This window comes from Nicotiana sylvestris, chromosome 10 (genome assembly GCF_000393655.2).
Source record: "Nicotiana sylvestris chromosome 10, ASM39365v2, whole genome shotgun sequence".
Taxonomy (NCBI): Eukaryota; Viridiplantae; Streptophyta; class Magnoliopsida; order Solanales; family Solanaceae; genus Nicotiana; species Nicotiana sylvestris.
In genome coordinates, this window is record NC_091066.1 from 65,273,972 (window position 1) to 65,294,951 (window position 20,980).

The 20,980-nt window shown below is 40.0% G+C and overlaps 1 protein-coding gene across 1 annotated transcript; it reads left to right on the forward strand.

Annotated features, from left to right (window-relative positions):
- Positions 1–15,525: 15,525 nt before the first annotated feature.
- On the forward strand, positions 15,526–20,236 carry LOC138879443 (uncharacterized). The gene is made up of 7 exons (XM_070159052.1): positions 15,526–16,041; positions 16,446–16,878; positions 16,927–16,994; positions 17,329–17,434; positions 18,581–18,690; positions 19,023–19,329; positions 20,076–20,236. Exons 1-7 carry the CDS (start codon positions 15,526–15,528, stop codon positions 20,234–20,236), a joined length of 1,701 nt encoding a protein of 566 aa, XP_070015153.1.
- Positions 20,237–20,980: the final 744 nt, after the last annotated feature.

Consider the following 20,980-nt stretch of genomic DNA (forward strand, 5'->3'; position numbering starts at 1 on the left):
TCTGGCGGACAAAGATCATTACCATGGCGAAGAACATGGACCTGGTCATGTCCTCACAGTCACTCCATTTCATCATAATGTGGTCGGCGATTCTTCTGACCCTTTCCCTTATGATGCCCTTTTCTTGCATCAACTGCCCAATCTGCTGGGATCTAGCATTTAAGACCTGGGTGGCAGTATGATTCTGTTCTTGCAAATGTTGTAGCTCTCCCTCTAGCTGTGCCATCAAAGCGTAGCAATGTTCTCTCTCGGATTTGAAGCTCTTAGCTTGTTGAGCCATTTTACTTTAGAGGCTGTTAATCTCCTTTTCCCAACCTGTGACCTCTCTTTCATATCTTTCTTTCATCTATTGAACGAAAGTTGCCTGTCCTTCTGCATTTTTGGCCAACTTTGTTCGTACTTTTGCTAGATCAAACTCAGTTTTCTGCAAATCATGTTCGCAGGCACATACCTTTTGGGTAAGGTTGTAGATGGGCCTTTCATCTTTTCTGCTTTTGCCCGGGTTCTCGGCTGCTATTCTCAGTTGTCGAACCTGGGCTCTGAGAGCTTCATTTTCTTGGACCAACCTTTTTTTTCACCCTCGGCCTCTCGTTCCTATAAATTATTATTGAAGGTGACATTTCTCAACTCTTCTCGCAAAGCGTGGATGTTGGCTTGATATTTCTTTTCCTTTTCTCCCTAGGCCAACCTTTTCTGAATTTTGTCATTAAAAGCTTGAACATGGGGACTTTTGGTAGGCCTCTTGGGCTCGGGCTATGGCTCATTGTTCATATAAAACCTTCTTTCAAACCAAGCAGCATAATTGGGGTCAACTTCGCCCCTAGCTGGGTCTGGTACCTGGGTGTCACTTTTTAAATAATGACAACCATTCCGATCCCGTTGAACTAAAGCCTCGGGTAGTGTTGCTTCTGGGTGTAATTCAATGACTTGGGCACATAGATATGCATCTTAGGGTATCACCTGATATCTTCCCAGTTGTCTCAGAACTCTTTGTGGTGCATGTGGTTGGATACTCTTCAATCCCATCATTATCAAGTAGCCTTTTAAAGCTGTCATGTACATGACTTCTGTTACCGGAAGCCTTCCAATGGTCCATTCAATTTGATTTGCTCTTGATTTCTCAAATAGGAGACCCAAGCTTCAACTCCTTCTGGCGGTTTGTAGTCTTCCACCCTTTCCTCATAATTTTTGATAAAATTGTTCCCATTCGAAGCATATATCCTGAACATAGGATAATGGCGAAGCTGTTCGATCATCCACATCTGAAAAAGGATATTGCAACCCTCGAAGAATTGAACCCCAGATTTACACAAGGTTAACGCCCGATAAATGTTTGCCAGTACTAACGGGACAAGTGTGTGATCGTTTTTGGTGACGAGTATCTGTGCGATTCTGGCCATACGGGTGTCTATTGTGCCCTTCGCATTTGGAAAGACCATGACTCCTAAAAATGCCACAATGAAAGCAAACTGACGATGAAGTTGCCATGTGCTCTTGTCTTATTTGTTATTCAACCCCTTTTCATGTGTTTCAAACCCGGCTGAGTGCCCGAACCTGAAGTAAAAGAAATAGAAAGAACATCTTTGTAGTCTAACATTTTTTGTTGATATTATTGCTTTCATTTATTATCTTCATATTTGTTCATCATTTATTACTTAACGTTGGCCATAAATAGCCTTCGTTGATTTATCTATAACTGTTAGTCATACTTCGAGCCCCCTCGATAGCCCCCAACCGAGCTCCGGAATCGACCTCGAGGCTCCTAAATCGACAAGCTCGAGGCCCCGATTACTGACCTATCAGTTTGATTATCCCCCTATCTTTAACTCTCATTTTATTTCTAAGTCTCACATACGTAGCATCAACTACTTAACAACTAGCATAAAAATAGATCACTTATTTTTAGAGTCACATAATCAAATTTAATTGTTATTACCATTTTCACGGTAAATAGATTCAATTCCAATTATCGAGGTGAGACCTCTTATCATGCTCCATGTATTTTGACTTAGTGATTTTGTACACCACTTAAGTGTTTATCCCTGTTGGGGATTTGATGGTGTTAGCCCGTGTCTAGCATTTTGTTTTGTACACTATTGATGACTAAGAGTCCAAAAGTGACTTTGTGTTACTCACTATAGTGGGTTTTGATATAAATTCGGGATAGTTTGATTAAAATTTGTGAAATATATGCCCTACCGGTATGGGATTTCATTTTGTGTTATGAAATTTTTTCACGAAATTTATTTAAAAAAGAAGAAGAAAGAATGAAAGGGAATGGAAATTTCAATTGGCGCAATGTGCAAAATACTTGTGATGCCGAGTTGAGGACGAAATCCTCACAATTTTTATATGTTGTGAAATATTTAATCCGGGCTACAAGTCGCAGTGGAAGTTATATATAGGGAGTCATTCCTGTTAGGCATATTTGATAAATTCTTGTATGTGATTTCTTTGCATATTTAGCCATATTGGTGCTGTGAATATTGAGTTTAGCCTAGGAGGCGAGTGCCCAGGTGGCGTTAAATGTGACTCGTTTATTCGGGTAAATAATTATGAGGTCTTCATGCCTTGTGTGTTGTTGTCAATGTTTTGTTTAATATGAGGTTAATTGAGGATGCTGGAATTAATTATGAACAACTATTGTGACCAGAGATATAGTTATGGGCACACGTATAATGTGTGTAGGCACAAAATTTCTACAGCCGATTGAGACTAACAAAGTGTGTTAATATGAAAATCAGGCCTTTTTAAAATTTATTGGAGTGTAAGAAATTGGCTTTTGTCACGACCCCAGTTCACCCTCCGTGAACTGTCATGACGGCACCTAGTCTCTACGACTAAGTAAGCCTAACAAATGCATAACATAAATGAAACTTGCGGAAGAAATAATCAATACCAAAATAATTGAATGGAAACAATAGTTAAAATGCCGCTAGGCATATACAACGCAACATTTTCAAAACCATGTACACTATCCCAAAACCCGGAAACTCACGAAAACACAAGCCTTTCGAATATCTTACAGTCTAACTCTAGAATATCTAACAAGCAAGAAAAAAATACAGAAGGACAATGTTTAACAGCTAGAATAGAAAGGGACTTCTCGGTGTACAGATGCGGCAGATGTACCTCGAAGTCTCTAGAGCAGTCGGCTCCCTCAAGGATGCTAGGCCTGAGTAGCGGTACCTAGATCTGCACATGAAAAACATGCGCGAAAGGGGCATGAGTACACCATAACGGTACTCAATAAGTGCCAAGTCTAACCTCGGTTGGGTAGTGACGATGAAGGTCAGGGCCCTACTAAGGTTAAATAAAATATAAAGATCAACATTATAGCACATGATAGTATAAATAAGTACGGTGGTAAAATAACACAGGATGTACATGACAGCAACAACTATACAGAATGAGGTAAACATGGGAAGGAAATACAGCGCAACACCAGGATACCGTCCTGTAGTCCTATATGTACATATCTAGTGGATCTCCCGGGATCCCGTCCCGCAGTCCAACTCATAGTGCGTAGGGATCTATCGGAATCCCGTTCGGTAGTTCCAAATGTAAATACCCTGTATTGGGGGAATCTACCGGGTGCATTCCTGTAGTTCCGTATAATTATGCAGGGGGATCTACCGGAATCTCACATCCGTAGTCCCAAAATATATACACAGCAGCAACAGGAAAATATACAGAAATGGCAAGACTTCATATTAAGGCAACAAGTGATTGTAGCCTAGCATGCTGCACAGAATTCAAGTAAGGCAGGTTAAGCAAATAAAGCAATTAAGTCACTTACACATGCTTTCCTAAGCTAACAACAGGCTTAATAGTGCAAGTAATAAAAACAAGAAAGGAAACATACTAGTAATTACTTTAAGAAAACCGAATTTCCAACAATTAGCACAAGTACGCACTCGTCACATCACGTACAAGGCATTTCAATTACCAAATACACCAATCCTAAGGGTAAGGTCTTCCACACAAGGTTGGACAAGTCACTTACCTCGAACCGGCTTAAAATCAATCCGAAACCACGCTCTTGCCATGAGTACTCGACTCCAAATGGCCCAAATCTATTCAATTCAATATCATAATGTAAGTAACACTTCAAGTAACTGATTCTACAATTAAAGTCTAAGCTAATATGCGAAATTATGTAAAATGACCAAAATGCCCCTCGTGCCCACGTCACAGAATCTGGTAAAATTTATATTTCCAGAATCCTCACACTCGCACGGGTTCATTCATACGTAAATTATCCAAATCTAAGGTCAAATTCCCAATCAAAAGTCGAATTCTAGGTCTAAGATCTTTCTTCCAATTTTTCCCCAATTTTCATCTCCAATCCGAAATTAAATGATGAAACTAACTATAGATTGATGGAATATAACTAGAAAGGGTTAAAGAATCGTTACCCAATGATCTCCTCTTCAATTTTCTCTCAAAATCGCCCTCTCCCGAGCTCCAAATCGAATTTCCAACTTTTGAAACTAAACCCTCGAAATTTCACATTTCTGCCTAGCTATTTCCGCATCTACGGTAAAGGGACCATCTGCGGTCCCGCTTCTGTGGAACTAATGTCGCATCTGCGACTTTTCACTTAGTGGCCAATTTCCGCATCTGCAACTCCCAATCCGAAGATGCGGTACCGCTTCTACGGAAATACCACCGCTTCTGCGGTTTCTGAAGAAGTCCCCAATTTCCGCTTCTGCGGCCACTGAGCCGTTTATGCGGTGCCGAACCTGCAGAACCCAAACCGTAGGTGCGGTTATGACAGAACAAGCAGCTGAAGCTGCAACTTAAATTAAAAAATCTTTCCGTCAATCATCTGAATTCATCCTGAGACCTACGAGACCTCAACCAAAGTCACCAATAAGTCACAAACAACTATCCAAACTTGTACCAATCCTTAGAACACCTAAAACAACATCGGAACCTCGAATTAACGATGGATTCAAGCCTAAGAACTCCAAAATTCTCAAATACGCTTTCGATCAAAAAGTCTATCAAACCTCGTTCGAATGACCTGAAATTTTGCATACACGTCATATTCAACACTATAGAGCTACTCCAACTTCCGGAATTCTATTCCGACCCTTGGATCAAAATCTTACTATTGGACTGAAAACTTCAAAAATTCAACTTTCGGCATTCCAAGCCTAAATTAGCTACGGACCTTCAAAATGCAATCCAATCACGCCCCTAAGCCTGAAATCACCCAACAGAGCTAACGAAACCATCATATTTCCATTCCGAGGCCGTCTTCACATTGTTTCAACTATGGTAAACTTTCCACCACATAAGCTCTCATTTAGGGACTAAGTTTTCCAAAACTCTTCGAAACTCGACACTGAACATCCCAGCAAATCAAAATAGCAGAATTAAACTGGGGGAAAACAGTTAATAGGGGATCGGGTATTAATTCTTAAGACGACCGGCCGGGTCGTCACATCCTCCTACACTTAAAACGTCCTCGAATAAGCATAAAGACATACCTAAAGTAGTGAAAAGATGAGGCTAATGGCTGCACATATCCTGCTCGATCTCCCAGGTCGCCTCCTCGACCGGTTGGCCCCGCCACTGAACCTTTACCGATGCAATGTTCTTTGACCTCAGCTTTCTAACCTTCCTCTTCAATATTACCACTGGCTCCTCAACATAAGATAGATCCTTGTCCAACTGGACAAAACTGAAATCCAACACGTGCGACGGATCACCGTGATACCTCCGGAGCATCAAAACATGGAATACCGGATGAACTCCGGCCAAGCTGGGAGGTAAGGCAAGCTCATAAGAAACCTCCCCAACACGCCTCAATATCTCAAAAGGGCCAATAAATCTCGGACTCAACTTTGTTCTCTTCCTGAATCTCATAACGCCTTTCATAGGCGAGACTCGAAGCAGAACCCGCTCTCCAACCAAATTGGAAACATCACGAACATTTCGGTCCGTGTAACTCTTTTATCTGGACTAGGTTGTACGGAGTCTATCCTGAATCACCTTAACCTTCTCCAACGCATCCTGAACTAAGTATGTGCCCAATAATCTGGCCTCACCCGGCTCAAACCAACCCACCAGGGATCTACACCGTCTCCATATAAAGCTTCATATGGTGCCATCTGAATGCTGGACTAATAGATGGTGTTATAAGCAAACTCTAGACCCCCAAAAGTCACCACACATGACCGGTACACACAGTCTACAACAACAGTATCACCTACTGGAGTAGATACATAAGTAGGTGAAACAAGAGACTCAAGGGACATATCCAGATAACGGGAAAAGTATGATGACATATAAGAAAAGGTTGAACCGGGATCAATTAATACGGAGGCATCTCTGTGGCAGATTGAAACAATACCTGAAATCATGACATCTGAAGAAGAAACATCTGGTCCACCTGGGAGGGCTTAAAAATGGGTCTGACCACCATATGATCAACCTCCCCTCTAGGGCGACCCCTGGCTGACTAACCTCCACCCCTAGCTAGCTGGGCAGGTGGTGAAGTAATTGCAGCAGAAGTCGAGGACTGACCCCTCTGTAGAGACTGACCATCATGAAGACGAGGACGATGCCTCCTCATATGCCCAAACTCTCTACACTCATAAAAACTCCCCAATACTGGAGATGGGGACTAAAGGGAGCCCCGGGCACCAGAATGACCAGTAGAAGGACCTGTCATGGAAGAACTCTACACTGATGGAGCACGGGACGAACTCTAGGCTAGAAGGGCACTGAGTGATGTGTGGCCCTGATGAGAACTATGAGAACCATGTCCCGATAATGCCCCACGATAACCTGGGCAAGCTGAATGAGCATGTCTGAATGGACGACCTCTGCCCTGCTGGAACTGACCCCTCGAAGGAGCACCATTAAAGCTACCAAATCCCCGATGCCTCTTGGCCTTCCTCTCCTCTCACTCTTGGCGGCGAACCAACTCAATATCACGGGCGATGTCAACAACCTCCTCGAAAGTAGCACCTGTCACCCTCTCCCTAGTCATGAGAATACAAAGTTGATATATGAGACCATCAACAAACCTCATAATCCTCTCTCTATTTGTTATAACCAACCAGACCGCATGACGAGCTAACTCTGAGAACCGCATCTCATACTGTGTCACAACCATCTCTCCCTGACGCAACTGCTCGAACTACCTGTGCAACTCCTCTCAATGAGACTGTGGCACATACTTCCCAGAAAGAGAATAGAGAACTGCTGCCAAGTAAAGGGCGTTGCACCAATAGGCCCACGCCTCTAATACGCCTCCCACCAAGTGAAGGCAGCCCCAGAAAACTGAAAGGTGGTAAAAGCTACACCACTGGTCTCTAGAATCCCCGCCATATGAAGCATCCTCTGGAACTTATATAAGAAACCCTAGGCATCCTCGCCCTTTGCATTGCTAAAATTCGGAGGCTTGAGTCTACCAAACCTCTCTAGTCGACACTGTTCATCGTCCGGCATAACTAGTACCACAAACTCTTGAGCTGGTGCAATCGGCTAGGTTGGAGGTGCCCCTAGTGTCTGCAGTCCCTGCACAACCTGCTCAGGTGTGCAAGCAACGGGAGTCTGGGTGCCTCCCCCGGCCTGAGAAGTAGTTGCGGCCGTAGTAATTGAAACCTCCTGAGCCAAATTGGTACACACTTATAAGAATTGAGCTAAAGCCTCATGAAGGCCTGGAATCACAATGGGAACAGCTGGTGCCTGAGCTGGTGCTGCTGTAGCATCCACAATTGGGACCTGATCCTAAACTGGGGCAACTGGTGGATTTGTACGTACCGCCCTAGCTTCTCTGCCCTACCACGGCCTCGCCCGCATCCTCGGCCTCTGGTTGCCCCAACTGGTGATACTGGTGGTCGTCCACCCTGCTCGGTAGCACGTGTCCTCACCATATGTGAGAGAATGGAATAACATAAGTTTAGTATTTGGATCAACAGATTCGCACGACAATAATTTCAAGAATTTGAAGATTTTCCCAATGGTTCTGCAACCTCTCGTGGATAAATATAGACGTCTCCGTACCGATCTACGAGACTCTACTAAACCAACTCATGACTGGCGAGATTTATGTAACTTAGGCTCTTATACAAACTTGTCATGACCCCAAATACCCGATCGTGATGGCGCCTATCACATTACTAGGCAAGCCAACACAAACCATTAACTATAACAAATTCCTTTTAAAAACCATTTTCTAACACAGGTTTAAATACCAAATTTCCATAATATGTGTTTAAAACATAATTACATATACGGAAGTCAAATAAACATGAAACTACATAGCCCCAAATATCTGGTGTCACGGGTCTAGAGCCTCTACTACATAACTTATTGTCTGATACAACAAAAGTCTAGAAAAATGCGGAAAAGAACAAAATAAGAAGGAGAAACTAGGTCTGCGGACGCCATGAAGCTACCTTGAAATCTCCGCCTACCTCGGGATCAGCTGTGGACCCTCACTTTGCCACTTGGGCACCTAGATATGCACACAAGGTACAGGGAGTAATTTGAGCACACCAACTCAGTAAGTAACTAAAGTAAATAGGGTCTGAAAGCAGTGACGAGCAGTTAAAAATAATATAACTGAATAAAAAACAGGATAACAAATCCATTTCACAGTTTAAAACCAGTTTCGCCGTAAAATTATCAACTTCAGTTTAAAAAAACCTTTAAATCATATACTTAGAAATTTTTCCAACAGAGGCTATTTTTAAGAGAAGAGTGAAATCAATGAAAATATCATAACTAGGCCCCTCGGGCAAGGTATCACTCAAAACATGGCCTCTCGGGCGGCCTCTCAGTCACTCGTGACTCGCCCTCGTCACTTAGTACTCACTCTCGGCACCCAGGCTCATTAATAGCTCATAATAATAAAAATCATAGTAACCGCTGTGGCGTGCAACCCGATCTGTAATTTATGGTCGACTAAACTCACTGGGGGTGTACAGACTCTGGAGGGGCTCCTACAGCCCAAGTGTCATATCGCTACGGCGCAAAGCCTGATCCAATACATATATCGTTGCGGTGTTCAGCCCGATCCAATATATATATATCGCTGCGGCGTGCAACCTGATCCATAATATATACGCATATAATATCTTCACTATTAGGTTCTGAACCTCTCTCAATCATTAACCTTGCAGCCTCTCGGGCACAACAATAAAAATTAGGGAACTCAGCCCAAACAGTCCTCACAATTAGAAGTAGGGTGATAAAAATAGTTTTAAACATTTAAATAGGTAAAACATGATTGAGGATATGCTTTCAACAAGTAAAGTGAGGAAAAATTGTAAAAATGCCCCTAAGGGTATCAACAGGTCGGCACAAGGCCCCAAACATGGCATACATCCCATAATACAGTATAAATGACTAATGTACGGAATATCATACGGTTTCAAATCAAATACGTGGCTTAATAGTTGCAATGGGATGGACCAAGTCACAATCCCTATCGGTGCACGCCCAAACGCTCGTCACATAGCATGTGCTTCACTGCATTTATCAAAATAAGTAAAATATCGGGGTTTGTACCCTCAGTTCCAGATTTACAATGGTTACTTACCTCAAACCGGTGAAACTACTACTCTGCGACACCTTTGCCCCTCGAATCGTCCTCCACTCGCATCGAATTTATCCAAAATCATAATCACGGTGTCAAAATATGGTAAGGGAACGAAGCCCATGCGAAAACAATCAAATAATACCAAAAATTGCCAAATTGGCCAAGCCCGACCCCCGGGCCTACATCTCGAAACTCAATAAAAATCACATCAACAGAATACTTATCTTCCCACGAGTACATACATACCAAGAACATTGAAATCGGAGTCCAAATGACCCCTCAAATTCTCATTTAAAGTCTTTTAATCGCAAGCCCTAATTCATCAATTTTAGGCTTAGATTCTATGATTTATTAGGAAGATTTCACAATAGAATCGAGTTTTAAAGTCCAAAGTTTTTACCTCCAAGTTATTCTCCTTGAATTCCTCTTCAATCTCCTTCGAATAGCTCAAAAAACGACCAACAATGGAAGAAATAAACCCCACATTCGCGGACAAGACGACCTTTTCAACCTTCTGCCCAATACTAAAAATCCTTCTTCACGAACGCAGTCAAAGCCTCGCGTTCGCGAAGCACAAAAAAAACCTTTGACCAAATTCCTCTTTTGCGATCGCGACCACCACATCGCATATGCGATGGTTTACTCAGGCAAGCCTTCAGAATCGTGTTCCACCTATCGAGAACGCGATGAATTAAATCCACTGAAGCTTAGCCGCTCATTTTCTTATATGCGAATGTGACACTACCCCGCGAACGCGATGCACAAAAGCATAGCCCTTCGCAAATGCGTAGCCATCCTTGAGAACGCGAAGGCTTAAATCCCACCTTCCCCAACTGACTCTTTGCGAACGCGAGGGTCCACTCGTGAACGCGAAGATTAAAAAATACCTGCAACAGCTGAACAGAAATCTGCAACTTTTCTTTAACTCTAAATGGTCCGTTCAACCCTCCGAAACTCACCCGAGGCCCCCGGGACCTCAACCAAAGGCACAAACATATCCCAAAACATTATTCAAACTTGTACAAATCTTCAAAACACCTCAAATAACGTCAAATCGACCAAAAGACATCGGATACAAGCCTAATTTTCCAAAAACTTCTAAATTCCGCTTTTGATCAAAACCCGACCAAACCACGCCCGAATGACCTGAAATTTTGCACATACGTCCTAAATGACACAACAGAACTACTACAACTCTCGACATTCCATTATGACTCCTATTTCAAAATATCACCTATTAACCGGAAATCGCCAAAAATCTAATTTTGCTAATTTAAGCCTAAATCTACTCCCAACCTCCAAAACTCATTCCGATCACGCTCTTAAGTCCCAAATAACCTCCCAAAGCTAGCCAAACCATCGGAACTCACATCCGAGCCCTCTAACACACAAGTCAACATCTAGTTGACGTTTCCAACTTAAACTCACTCTAAAGAGACTAAGTGTCTCAAACCTTACCAAATCCTTTCCGAACTCAATCCGACCAAATCGATACCACATAACACAGATAAATAAAGCATAAAGAAGCAGAAATATAAGAAGCAGAGCAGTAATCATGAGATGACTAGCTTGATCGCCACAGTATTGCTGGTGCGGAAATGGCCCTGGGCTGAATGGTTTTAAGAGCGAGATTTGTCTCTTCTTCTCTCATTTCTCTCTTGGTTGGGTGATATTGGAGAGCTTCAAAGGGAGATTTTCATCAAGAAATATAAGGTAAGTGATTCCCACTCATTATAAGTTAAATACATGAATTCTATGAGGATTTAATCATGAACATTAGTAGAAATTATGGGGTTTTGGTAGAAAATCTAGAATTTGATATTTTTGGATTTTGACCATGAATTTGGGCATGGAATTGGAAATAACTTATATATTTGATTTTGTGGGGTTATGGGAAAAGTTTATTTTCGAAAATTTTCGAAATTCGGGCACGTGGGCCAGAGGGTAATTTTTATTGACTTTTTGGTCGGAGTTGGAAATCCTTGTAAATAGGATTTTTATGAGTATTAGAGTATAAATTTATGGATTTGCTCAATATTGACTAGTTTTGTAGCGTTGGACATTGATTTGAGTTGTTGGAATGGCTTGGGAGCCGGTTATGGAACTTCAGAGTGAGGTAAGTGCCTTTCTAACCTTGTAAGAGGAAATTAACCACATAGGTGAACTAAATTAATACATGCTTCTATTTGTGGGGGCTACAAACACACGAGGCGATGAGAGTCTGTACATAACTACTAATTATGCCTATGTCCGGGTTGTTCTAGGTTTACACCACAATTTGCTAATACCGTTATTTGATCTAGTTATTTACACTCCTTGAAAGGAATTTAGATCGAGTGTGCTTATTAAATGCCTTGAAAAAGATTTGAAATTTAGGATTTCAGGACTTGAAAGTTTTCATCTGGATTTCATATGTTGAAAAGAATTAAAGAATATTATAATAATTATTATTTAAAAAATTCTATGTGTAACCGCGTCGCAATTATATTCCGCGAGCGTGGTAAATTTCGACTACTCTCATGGGAGCGGGTCGTTCACCTCGGCAGGTTAAATAGATGCATGTATAGTTCGCGTCGTTCGACCCTCGGTAGTGCACAATTAATATTTATATATTGGTTCGAGCTGTTCGGCCCTCAGTAGTGCTCAGTTTATATTTATATGTTGGATCGGGTTGTATGACCTCGACATGATTTGCACATATTTAAATTGATTGCTCTGGAATTTATAATAAATGATATTGCCTCTTTGGCCTGTGATAAATTGTTAAATGATGAGAAGTAAATTTGGAGATTTCCTCAATTATAAAAGAATTGCTTACTTACTTCAAATTATTGAGCTTACAGCCATTTTATATAACCCATGTTTAAATCATATCATTGGCATTTTATTTATAGCCCATAGTAAGCATCGGAGTCGACCTCTCATCACTGCTTCTTCGAGGTTAGACTGGATACTTACTAGGTACGTTGTTTTCATACTCATACTATACTTAATGTACATTTTGTTGTATAGGCACATGTATGTCTAGTGGCTTGGTGGGCGCAATGGCGTGGTTTATATGGGGATTTAGGTGAGCCGCATCTTATGTTATGATCTACAGTCAGCAGAGTCTCCTTCAGAGTATTTATATTTCTCTCTCTCTTGACCAACATTGTATTCTGGACAGATGATGTATTTTATTTTATTTTTCCTAGTTGATGCTCATGCACTTGTGACACCGGGTTCTAGGATGATTATTGGGTGAGATTGTGAAAAATATTATTATTTACTCTAAATTTTCCACCTTCTACTATTTAATTGAAGGAAAACTATCATTTCAAAGGTATTAAAATGAGACTTAAATTAAGAATTTAATTGTTGGCTTGCCTGACAACGGTGTCTGGCGAACGACCTATAATGGATTTTGGGTCGTGACAACTGGGCAGCTATATGTTAGAGATTCGTGACAAATAGCATAGTGAAATGAGTTGGGTTTTTATGCGTGAAGGTGTTATAAGGTGATGACAGTTCAAAATTGCTACAAAAGCGTCAGAACTACTATTTTTTCCGGTAGCTTCTCTGACTAAAATGTTCTGTTATATTGTAAGGAATTCCTGTGGTCCAAATTAGCTGAATATTCAAGGAGAAGAATGTAATTTGAAGAGTTTGAAATGAAAATAGTGAGACTTGTTATTTGCTTGGATGATGCTTGTAGTTGGAAAAGTGAAGTTGGTGGTACGACGGTGATTACTGATGAATAATTAGAGTGCACCAATCCCTTTCTTTTTCTTATTTCAGTTTCTATTAACTTTTTTATTATTCTAATAATTATTTTCTTATTTTGTTTTTATGTTTCATGGAGGGGGTAATGGGTAGTAGGGTGGGTCGGGTCTAATATAAGATTGGATGGACCAAAAGTCTTGGATGAATACCACATGTCCCGTCCGTCAAGTCAGGGGTATATGTGTTCGGATAGTAAGACGGTAGGGATTCTTCTAATCTAATAGTATAACAAGGGGTAATTCTAAATAATTTCTAATAGTAGAGGGATATATTAAAACCTTTTCCATTATTACATACTGCTATACTACACAAGTTAATCTATTAATGAGTGTCTTGACTATACCTAGTCACTACTCCACCGAGGTTAGTCTTGATACTTCCTGGGTACTGACTGTGGTGTACACATACTACAGTTCTGCACATTTTTGTGCAGAGCCAAGTATTGGAGATATCGGACTAGGACAGAGTTAGAGTGTGATCACAATGATTCAAGGAAGAGCTGTTTGGTCGTCGTAGTCCTTTGGAGTATTTTCATTTTATCGTAGTGTCAATTATTATTCAAACAATATTGTATATTCAATTTCCTAGAGATCATTTCACGTATTCAGTCAGAGTTCGTGACTCAGTATTACCAGTCTTGGGAGGTTGTATCATTATTTTTGTTGTTGGTTTCGATTATCTATTAAAAGAAAAAAATGGCTTGAATTGTAATTGTAATTGGCTTACCTAGTCTTACAGTCTAAGTGTCATCACGATGCTGGTGGTGAGATTTTGGGTCATGATAACATTGATTACCGCCAGTTTTACAAAGTTACTATTGAGAACAAGTACCCATTACCGCGTATCGATTATTTATTTGACCAGTAGCAGGGTGCTAGGGTGTTCTCTAACATCGACTTGAGATCGAGTTACCATCAGTTGAAGATTCAGGATTCAGATGTTTCGAAGACGGCTTTCCAAACTAGATATTGTCATTATGAGTTTCTAGTGATGTCCTTTGATTTGACTAATGCCCCAACAGTGTTTATGGATTTGATGAACGTGGTATTCAAGCCATATATTTATTCGTTTATCATTGTATTTATTGATGATAATTTGATATACTCTAGCACCAGAGAGGAACATGAGCATCATTTTAGTTTGGTACTTCAGACCTTGCAGGAACAAAATCTATATTCCAAGTTCTCCAAGTGTGAGTTTTGGCTGGATTCCATAGCATTCTTGGGGAATGTGGTGTCAGGTGAGGTTATTGTTGGCCTAAGAACAGGTGAAGTTTTGAAGAATGACAAAAAGAACTCAGTCATGGACCAGGTCCATCTTGTGAAGCATATTCATGATCAACTTGTACATGTGAGATGCACGTGAAGGAGATAAGTCCTACTGATCAAGCAGCAATATCTCCTGATCTGATCGAAAAGGTTTCATATTGGATAAGGGGAGAAAGTCTCCTTATATGAAGAGAACACAATCTAGGATGAAGATAGTGTTAGAGTTTGAGATCGTCATGAACTCTTCTACGATAGGAGAGCAACAATTGAGTTCCAATCAAACTCTGATTACTAACCTATTAAATGTCAGTGTTGTTCTCTTTTATAGTTAATGCATATACGCAAAAGTTAACTAAATTGAGAGCAAAAGAGCACGACAATTTTGCAAGAAATTTATGTGAACAAGATAGAAGAACTACTTCCATTGTGTCTGTCTTTTATTCTGGTTCAATTGTAGTAGGAGGTTTAATGTTGTACCTTTCATCTTTCATAGAAGCAATTGTATTAGGTACCTAGAGTGTTCAAGTTATAGCTAACTTGAAGTTGTCGCAACAGTTGAGGTTGTGTACCACAACGGGATTAGAGTTAATCCTTATGTTTACAAAGAGTTTTTGTAAATGCTGTTTTGGCTCTGTGATTTTAGTGGAAGTTTGGAAAAATCCTTCTGAGTAGTAGGTCGTGGTTTTTTCACCTTTTGAGACTGGTGTTTTCCACGTAAAAATCTATGTGTTCTTTATTTCTATATTTATTATCCCGAAAACAGTAGTAGTTGGAACACCTAGAAGAACCAGGTTCTTCTGTAGTTCAGTTAAGCGAAAATTGGGTACTACACAAATCACCCACCTATAATGTAGTATTGACGCTTAAAACATAAATTGTTATTAGAGCGGGTTATCCTTGAAGAGGCTAACACCTTTGGAAAAGATAAAAATGAGTGCACCACCTGGGAACTGGGAAGGGCAATCCACTGCTAGGCCTCCACACTTTAACGGTCTGTACTATTCATGGTGGAAGAACAGGATGAGAGATCACATCATAGGAGAAGACTATGAACTCTGGGACATAGTCATAGATGGTCCTCTGAAAACTACAAAGAAGAATGCTAAAGGAGTGGATGTGAGAAAGACAAGAGTTGACTGCATTGCTGAAGATTTGAAGAAATGGGAGAAGAATGCTAAGGCCAAGAAATGGCTTGTGTGTGGACTGGGTCCAGACGAGTACAGTATGATTCAAAGCTGTACTACTGCAAAGGAAATATGGGACACTTTACAAGTGGCTCATGAAGGAACTCCTCAAGCAAAGAGATCAATAGGAACACTGCTATATTCTCAATATGAGAATTTCAGTATGAAGGAAGAAGAATCTATCCAGGAGATGTACACAAGGTTCACAACACTAACAAATGAACATAAATCTCTTGGGAGAATTATCCTTGAAGAAGACAAGGTTGAGAAAATCTTGACAAGGACTTTACTAGTGACGTGGGAAAGCAAAATCACTACTATTCAGGAATCAAAGAATATTGCTACCCTCAAGCTGGATGAACTGATTGGAAACCTCACTGCCTATGAACTGAGGAGGCAAACCATGAAAATGGATGCACCCATGAAGGAAAGAAGTCTGGATCTCAGAATAGCTGAAGGTTCAGATCTGGAGGATGATGAAATGGCCATGATCACAAGAGATTTAAAAAAGTACCTGATGAGAGGAAAAGGTTCTTCAAGAGGTACAACCTTCAACAAACCAAGGGTTCCTGAGAAATAAACCAACGAGGGTTGCTACAAATGTGGTAAGACTGAACACATGATCAAAAACTGTCCTCAATGGGAAATTGAGTGGAAGACGGAAAGGGAGGAACGAAGGAACAAGTTCAACCAAAAAGTAACAAAGGATCATTAAAGGCTATGGTTGCTGCTTGGGGAGAAACATCAGATGATGACTCAGAAGATGAAGCTGGAGGTGAACAAGCATTTATGGCCATTGGAGAATCAGATGATGAACAAGAGGTAAGTATCCTTCATCTCAATGACAAGATTAAATTCCTGTCTAAAGAAAGGTTGTCTGAGCTATTGTTAGACTTCATTGATGAGTCTGAAATAATTAATGGTGAGAAGGAAGATTTGTCTAGGGAATGTGTGATCCTAAAAGCCAAGTGCAAAAATCTAGAGTCTAGGTCTAATGAGAGTAATAGTAAAAATGCTGAGTTGAAGAACCAGGTTCTTGAACATGACACCAGTGTCCTAGAACATAGGTCTGAGAACTTAAAACTGAAACTAGGAAAAGGTAAGAAGAAAGCTGACCACACACATCTTACCCTGGAATAAAACTTAGGAAAAATGAAGGATAAGTTGTACAGGAAGGATGAGCAGATAAAAGTCTTAAAAGAAGATCTAGGGAAGGTAAAACATGAACTAGACAGAACTTGCAAATGGAACAAGGCTTCTGATGCACTTTCCTCGCTACAAGAACATCACAGTAGCTAGAAAAGAGGACTTGGCTATGGGTACCTCACTCTCCCTGAGAACAAAATCTGCACACACTGTGGCATGACTGGCCATTACAAAAATGAATGTAATGCAAAAGAAAAGGCCAGTCAAAAGAACAAAGCTTTTGTTCAATAGAAAAATAGGCTGCCTAGGTGGGCTAAAAGGAATTTGATTTATCCCTTTGCCTATAGAAAGGGACCCAAACAAGTTTGGGTTCCTAAGACTAACCCTTGATTTCTTTTTATAGGTCCAAGTGAAGGGAACTAGCCAAAAATGGTACATGGATTGTGGCTGCTCAAAACATATGACTGCAAGTAAGAACCAGTTCCTTTCACTTGAGGACTTAAAGGGAGGTAATGTCTCCTTTGGAAATGGGAAGAAAGGTGAGATTATTGGGGTTGGAAAGGTAGGTAAGACAGACTCTCACTCCATTGAGAATATCTACTTGATAGATGGCTTAAAATACAGCATGATCAGTGTGTCATAACTGTGTGACAGAGGTAACCTTGTAGCATTCACCTCTACCAAATGCTTTGTGATTAACCTTACCATTGACAAGATTCTTTTGCAGGGAAAAAGAGTTAACAATATTTACATTATAAATTTGTCTACTCTTTCAGAAAATGAACTCACCTGCCTAAGTGTGTTGGATAATGATCCCCTCCTGTGGAACAAAAGACTTGGTCATGCTAGTCTGAATCAGCTAAACAACTTAGTCTATAAGGACTTGGTGATAGGGTTACCTAACATAAAGTTCAAGGAAGACAAAGTTTGTGAGGCCTGTGCAAAGGGGAAGCAGGTAAGATCATCCTTCAAAAGCAAGAAAATGGTAAGCACAACCAAGACGTTGGAACTGGTCCATATGGTTCTCTGTGGTCCAATGAGAACCATGAGTAGAGGTGGAAAGAAATATGTAATGGTACTTGTTGATGATTATTGTAGATTTACCTGGGTACTATTTTTAACATCTAAAGATGAATCATTTGACATGTTTACTGCTTTTGTTAGAAAAATTCAAGAACAACTAGGTAATCAACTTGCATCCATTAGGTCTAATCATGGAACTGAATTTGAAAATACTAAGTTTGCTGAATTCTTTGATGAGCATGGTATAGATCATAACTTCTCTGCCCCTACGACTCCTCAACAAAATGGAGTAGTTGAAAGAAAGAACAGGACTCTTGAAGATATGGCTAGGACTATGCTTCTTTCTAGTAAACTGCCCCACATCTTCTAGGCAGAGGCTGTAAACATTGCATGTTACATTATCAATAGATGCATGACTAGACCTCTTACAGAGAAGACTCCCTATGAGTTACTTAAAGGGAGAAAACCAAATATATCCCATCTTAGGGCATTTGGATGCAAGTGCTTTGTGCACAATAATGGAAAAGACTCCCTAGGTATGTTTGATCCCAGAAGTGATGAGGGAGTATTCTTGGGATATTCTTCACATAGCAAAGCATATAAAGTGTTCAATAAAAGAACTTTGTGTGTAGAAGAAAGTGTGCATGTAGTGTTTGGTGAAACTAACGTTCTTTCTAAGAGACATGAACATGAAGATGAAGACATTGGATTGGTGAAGGATTTGACTGAAGTCTCAGCACAAGTTAAAGTGGAACCAAAAGAAGGAACATGTGATGGAACATGTCCTTCTATTCAGGGCAACCTGACATAGGGAACTGATCAAAGAGGAATTGAAATAAATCTCCTAAAAGAACCTGTTCATGACCCTGTTCCTTAGCAACAGAACATGGGAGAAACATTTAGGAGACATCAGTTGGTTGTGAAACCTCACAAGTATTAAAGTTCTCATCCTATTGAGAACATAATCACTGATCCAACATCTGGAGTCAAAACTAGATTACAATTAAAGAATCTGTGTGCTTTTGATGCTTTTTATATCTTATTTAACCTAAAAATGTTGTTGAGGCTTTGCAGGATACAGATTGGGTGAATGCAATACAAAATGAACTCAATCAGTTCGAGAGATGTCAAGTCTGGCATCTAGATCCAAGACCCAAGGATATATCAGTTATTAGTACAAAATGGATCTTCATAAACAAACTTGATGAATATGGAACAATTACAAGAAATAAGGTAAGACTTATGGTCCAAGGTTACAACCAAGAGGAGGGTATAGATTATGATGAGACTTTTGCTCCAGTTGCAAGACTAGAGGCAATAAGACTCCTCACAGCCTTTGATGCACACATGGAATTCACTCTCCATCAGATGGATGTCAAAAGTGCCTTCCTGAATGGCTACCTGAAAGAAGAAGTGTTTGTGAAACAACCTCCAGGCTTTGAGAGCAAGGAATATCTTGAGCATGTGTACAAATTAGACAATTCTCTCTATGGACTCAAGCAGGCTCCTAGAGCATGGTATGAATGACTGTCCAAATTTCTGCTTGAACATGGCTACAAAAGAGGTAAAATTGATAGTACCATATTCTATTGGAAAAAGGTAAGGATCTCCTTGTGGTACAAATATATGTTGATGACATAATCTTTGGGGCCACCACTGATAAACTAAGGATTTTGCCATATTAATGGGGAGTGAGTTTGAAATGGGTATGACGGGTGAGCTTAACTTTTCTTAGGCTTAGAGATCAAACAAAGCCCAAATGGAACCATGATCCATTAGAAAAAGTATGCAAAAGAGCTGATCAAAAAGTTTAAAATGGATGAATCAAAGGAAATAGACACCCCCATTGCAACTGGCAATAAATTAGACATAGATGAACCTGGTTCATCAGTTGATCAGAAGTTGTATAGGGGTATGATTGGTTCACTCTTGTATCTTACTACCAGCAGACCTGACATAGTTTTCAGTGTATGTCTTGTGCTCGCTTTCAGGCCTATCCAAGAGAGTCTCACCTGTCTGTTGTCAAGAGGATACTAAAATATTTGAAAGGCACCACAAATCTATGTTTTTGGTATTCTAAAGGTAGTAATTTCAATCTAGTAAGATATGCTGATTCTGATTATGCAGGTTTCCTTGTGGATACGAAAAGCACCTCAGGTATGGCTAACTTTCTTGGTTCATGTATTGTATTCTGGGCCACTGAAAAGCAAAATTCAATGGCCTTATCCATTGCTGAGGCTGAATTTGCTGATGCTTCTTGTTGTACTCAATTGTTATGGATCAAATAGCAGCTGGTAGATTTTGGCATTGAAGTTGGTTGCATTCCTATATTATGTGATAACACTAGTGTTATAAGTATGACAAAGAACCATGTTCATCATAAGAGGACTAAGCACATAGATGTTAGACACCACTTCTTAAGAGATAACTATGAGAAAGGATTGATCTCCATAGAATTTTGTGCTACTGATAAACAAATTGCTGACATCTTCACTAAAGCACTGAGTAGAGAAAACTTTGAGAGGAACAAGTTGGAATTAGGGATGATTAAGATCACCTAATAGGTCCAGCTCAGAAAAAAAATTGGCTTGGAATTCTAAACTTGTGTAATTATCTAGATTAAATCTTACTCAACTTCATACTTTAATTAGTATACTCCAGTAACATGTGTTTATATGACCCACTAATCTCTTACAAAACTTTATCTATTATGGCATTTGAGGATGTTCAAGAGACTTCTAAATATAGAACCTAGTTCATCAGTATGGGTTCATATGAAAGCTAAGTTATGTTTTCTATACTCTGCACAATTAGAAAGATTAATAATTCAATCATGAGCAGAAGTCCTATACTTGTTAAATTCCTAGAAAATTCTATCTGTTAGCATTGAACTAGTTCCATCTGCCTAGAACTCTAAACCAAAATTTTTTCCTAAAATCTAGGGAAGATAAATCGATCATTCAAAATCTAAAATTTCAGGTTGATTAGACCTCTATTTGACTACTTCAAAAGGCTATCAATACCTATTAAAT